We start from the raw sequence: 4928 nt of genomic DNA, 5'->3' as shown, positions 1-4928 counted from the left end.
CTTTCTTATTTTAATTTGTGTTGAATAATAAATCATTATCATTTCTTTCTCTTTTTTAAGGTGTTTGTTCTTCAGGTACATAAAATTAATCAGCTTATGAGCAATAAAACTGAATGCCAAGTAAATGATTGAATTATACAATTCTAGACATATAACGATAAAAGTTTCTAGAAATGATAAATAAAATAGTAAACCCCTTCACTGTCACTCCGGTACTGCTCTTTTGCATGGTAACGTAAAGTTTTAGAAGGTGGAAAAGTAAATGACGTACATTTAGCAATTTATGCTGTGTCATATTATACCAAATTACGCCAATTGAATAATTTGACTTTCAAAAAGGCACGTACCATCGTTTTTGAAAGTGTGTGTGTGGGTGGGGGTAGGGGCAACCTCGTCTAAAAAAAAATCTTGCCAAAAAAGGGAACTTCTCAAAATCATGAAAATCCTAAAATGGAACACCGACAATGGGTAATGTCAGTAGCCAAGGTATGGTCAAATGTACATCTTAAGATTGATTCTCTCTCTCTCTCTCTCTCTCTCTCTCTCTCTCTCTGTTTGTAAAGGATATATTGGCAATGATTCGCGACGAGGGACCATCAACTTAGAAAATAATCTATGCAAATTTACAATTTTAAGTGGCATGCCCACTTGCTGCATACACAGTAGTTTGTCATAGCCGAGATTGAAAAATCGTGGCGGCTTTTGTTTCAAAGCCCGCTTGAAAAGTTGAAAGTAAAACTATGACGAACGTATGAAACTCAATTTTTTCCAAATAAAAAGTGTTTCCGTTTTGGCATTTTTAAATTTTTTTTATTCCTCTTTGGTAAAGAAAGTCGTCTACATAGAAATAATTGTCCTACTAGGGAAGGAATCGACGGTGGAACAAAATAATTTTTCTTTGTTTTAAAACTGTTATTTATACCCTGCTATCTGTTCAAATAGTGCGTCATCAAGAGGCAGATGACGTCTTATTTAACTGTGAAGCGAGATCGGCCTTTCGCTTTTATTTATTCAATTTGCAGGATTTTCTAAATAAATGATAGCACTGAAAATGTTGTAATATGCTAGTGGTCATTATAAAAAAATAGATATCTTAAATTGCTAGTTGATGATTTATCAAAGTATTTTAAAAAACTGTAGATTATTTTTACGTCAAAATTTAGATTTTTCAAAGTTTTTGGTCTATCAAAGAATTTCATGACAACCATTACTGTGCTGCGAGTTATTATATAATATAACTATTTTGGATTTCATTTTACGGTCGATATGTGGTTAAATAACCCATGTTAAGTGATATCGACGTCAATTAATAGCAAGCTCGGTCGATATTACTTTCTGTGTCTTCGGTCGATATCACTTGACATGAGTCCATCTAACAACATATTGACCTAAAATGAAGTCTATAATTGTAAAATATATAACAATTTACTTTGGCTAAAGTTTATAACTATATTGAAAATTGTAGTTCCTATCTTACGAGAATGCACAACGAAACATTAAAGACATGTGTAGAACAACCAAATTAGGCGATAAATATTGATGTTATTAGTTTACAATTGTTAAATTATTTCATATGTGATTTTAATCGTTAAATAAAAAAATTGTGTTAAAAAAGAACGGTTCACTTATTAAGCATACTGTTTATGAGACATGAAATTTAGCAATGATTCTATTTTGTTTGTCAGCAAAGTTCTGGGGTTATTTGCATTTTATTTAAGAAATAAAGTACGAGTTTTCGTGAATGTTGCAGAATAACCTCCGAGGTCGAGAAATATTGTTTTGAAATATAAAAGCCGAGGCGTTAGCCGAGGCTTTTATATTTCAAGCAACATTTCAAGCAACATTTCGAGACCGAGGAGGTTATCCTGCAACATTCACGAAAAAAGAACTTTATAATTTTAATAAATATATATATAATAAAGTCTCGTTCAACCAGACGCTCGGCTGTCTCCGTAATTCTCCGACAAGCAGAGAGGTCTAGTTAAACGAGACTAGAGTTCGATATCAATAGTGCTTGGAACCATACGATTTTTAGAATTGTTTCGATTACTAATATATAGTTTAATTTGAAATCTATCTTTAAATATTACACAACTTGATTCATATGGGGTTTCTCGAAATTCTTGTCGGAAAAGTCTAAAAATTCATATAATAAACAAGTGCGTAATTCAAATACAGACTAGAAACTAATTGCCATGCAAAATAAGTTTATTTTAAAATAAATGATAATCGATAAAACCAACTCCCCTCAGTACCTAAGTACTTTGATTATCTTTATTACTCAATTGCGTTTGTTTATTCAGGTCCTCCGTTTCCAACGGAAGACGATATTCTTTTCGTAGTGTTTATTTTTTTTTCCAAATTTTGTGCACGCGATGTCTCAAAAACAACAATTAACTGATGTCGACAATTTTTTCACAGATGATGGGACATTATCTGAATTTTATATGTTTTTGAAATTTTTTTTCGTCCTCACTTCCGGTCCGGATTTACGGTAGATTTTTTATTTTTTTACGACCAGTTTTGTGCAGAGCTGATCTCAGAAACTATTAGAGATATGACTTTGAAATTTTCAGGATAGGTAGACCATGGTTTGAAGTTGTGCACTATATAGTTGTTTTGCACCAGTGGCGCTATTCCTTGGAGCTCCCTTAGCCACGTAAATGGGGTACAGATTTTGAATTAAAATTTTCATACGATTTGATCAGCATCTTTTTATTGGTTGATATTTTGTTAAGACATATAGAACAAAAGTAGTAGAGAATCAAAAGTTCTATCCAACAAAATGAAGAAAAGGGGGCTGGCCTCTTTATTTAGGGACCAAGAAACTCGTAAAATCAATTACGAATAACGTCGAAACAATAAATATTTTGTTTTGCATTATAGAATCAAAGTTGTTGATCGCTACAATATCTGTTTGAAGAAGTCATCGTCAGGCCCATGTTTGACGTGATTGGGAATTTTTATTTATTATCTTAAAATTTCGGGGGAGGGGGTGTTAATTTTGAAATTGTATCGATATTTCATGATATCATTTAAATTAATTTTTTTTTAAAATCGGACGGAGGACCTTCTCGTTACTCGTAACGAGGTCGTATCTAGTTACCTCTATATTTATATGCTTACAACAATAAATGTTCGCTTTTGTCTTAATCTTGCATTTTTCGCTTTATTCACGTAAGTTTTTATTTTTTAGTCACGTCGGTTTAAGTAAATGTTTTACTGGCCACGCTTAATGTTCACCAATACTGGTTTTAAAGTCGCGCATGTTATAAAAATCCTATTGAACATCAATACAAAAAAGAGTAGAGAGAAATGTCTGTGTAGTCGAGACCATTTAAAAGTGCTTGCTTAAAAGCAGAAAAGGAATTTACACAAATGAGGTAAAATCAAAACACGAGATCGACCATGAAGAATGCTCATATAATATTTATTGAAAAACCCCAACAAGTAACCGAAATCAACAATAACATTGTGTATCCAGTGATCCATTTTCTAGTGGGTGCTTGTCCGAATATTCTTTAGTAAACCTGTAATAAAAGAATGAAATATATATCAAATAAATGTTGATGTGTCCGAATTTTTACACAAAGGTTTTAATAAAAATTGATTTCATTGTTCTTACCTTTCTCTTTGGGAGAGGACTGATCCCGTACTGGGATTGTTGACCAGGAAAGTTGAACGGTCCAGGAAAGCCGATTTGTCCGGGGAAGCCATATTGTCCAGAAAAGCCATCTTGTCCGGTTAATCCATATTGTACGCCAGGAAAGTAATATTGTCCGCCAGGAAAGCCATATTGTTGAGGGAATCTGTACGGTTGGGGAAAAGAGTTAACCCTTCCTGGGAATATTGAGCCACCTAAGGATGAAGATGATGCAGCAGCTGAAGCAGCAGCAGATCCACCAGAAGAAGCAGCACTTGCCGAGGCTGCACTTCCTGGCCCAAAAGATGAACGTCTTGCCACTTGGAGTCCACCAAAGTTACCACTAAACCCAAGGTTTCCTCCGCCAAGACCACTTAATCCAAGATTTCCTCCGCCAAGACCACTTAAGCCAAGATTCCCTCCGCCAAGACCACTTAATCCAAGATTTCCTCCGCCAAGACTACCTAATCCAAGATTTCCTCCGCCAAGACTACCTAATCCAAGATTTCCTCCGCCAAGACTACCTAATCCAAGATTTCCTCCGCCAAGACCACTTAAGCCAAATTGTCCTCCGCCAATACCATTAAATCCAAGATTTCCTCCGCCAATACCATTAAATCCAAGATTTCCTCCGCCAAGACCACTTAATCCAAGATTTCCCCCGCCAAGACCACTTAATCCAAGATTTCCTCTACCAAACCCTCCTGGACGGTAGATGTTGGTGCCATAATGGTATTTCTTATCGTAATCAGATACGGCAAATGCCAAAATGCTAAGGAAAACACATGCGCGGATCATGACTGCAATACAAATACTTAGGAAATATAACTTCATCATCATATATCGTCATATATTTGATAAGAGCAGTCATTAATGGATTTAGAGCTATGTATAGAAATAGCGTATCTTTTCAATAAGGAACATTGCGCTGCAATGGTTGTTTATATCTTACCTGTATCTTGAATCCCTGAGGCCCTGAATGATGTCCTGACTAGTGGACTGGAAGTTCCTCCTTTTATATACTTCTGTGACGTAACCCTTCACCAACATCATTTTATAATGAAACGTGTTTTTAATTATTCATCAAAAATATTAAATTTGAATGCGCATTATATTTGTGTTCTAGATTTTCATCGAACGTCATTAATTTTTTAGTAACTGTTTAAAACTATTTTCTCGAAATGTTATGAAGAAACGTTATGAAGAAAAAATATGATGGTTTTCAAATACTTTTATAGAAAAACGGATTGAATCTATTCTTTAGAGCTGTAAGTTATTAAAAACT

At 34.4% G+C, this 4928-nt stretch overlaps 1 protein-coding gene across 1 annotated transcript; it reads right to left on the bottom strand.

Annotated features, from left to right (window-relative positions):
• Positions 1 to 3411: 3411 nt before the first annotated feature.
• LOC105342101 (ATP-dependent RNA helicase glh-2) lies at positions 3412 to 4677 on the bottom strand. The gene is made up of 3 exons (XM_011448956.3): positions 4596 to 4677; positions 3626 to 4443; positions 3412 to 3530 (listed from the first exon to the last, which is right to left on the bottom strand). The coding sequence occupies exons 2-3, from the start codon at positions 4439 to 4441 to the stop codon at positions 3522 to 3524; spliced, it is 825 nt and encodes a 274-aa protein (XP_011447258.2). The 5' UTR covers positions 4442 to 4443; positions 4596 to 4677; the 3' UTR covers positions 3412 to 3521.
• Positions 4678 to 4928: the final 251 nt, after the last annotated feature.

Source organism: Magallana gigas, chromosome 6 (assembly GCF_963853765.1).
Source record: "Magallana gigas chromosome 6, xbMagGiga1.1, whole genome shotgun sequence".
In the NCBI taxonomy this organism is placed as follows: domain Eukaryota; kingdom Metazoa; phylum Mollusca; class Bivalvia; order Ostreida; family Ostreidae; genus Magallana; species Magallana gigas.
The sequence above is the reverse complement of the archived record's forward strand: the minus strand, read 5'-3'. Positions and strand labels throughout refer to the sequence as shown.

Coding starts and splice junctions, on each gene's coding strand:
- LOC105342101 (XM_011448956.3), bottom strand. CDS start 4,441: ATGATCCGCGCATGTGTTTTCCTTAGCATTTTGGCATTTGCCGTATCT.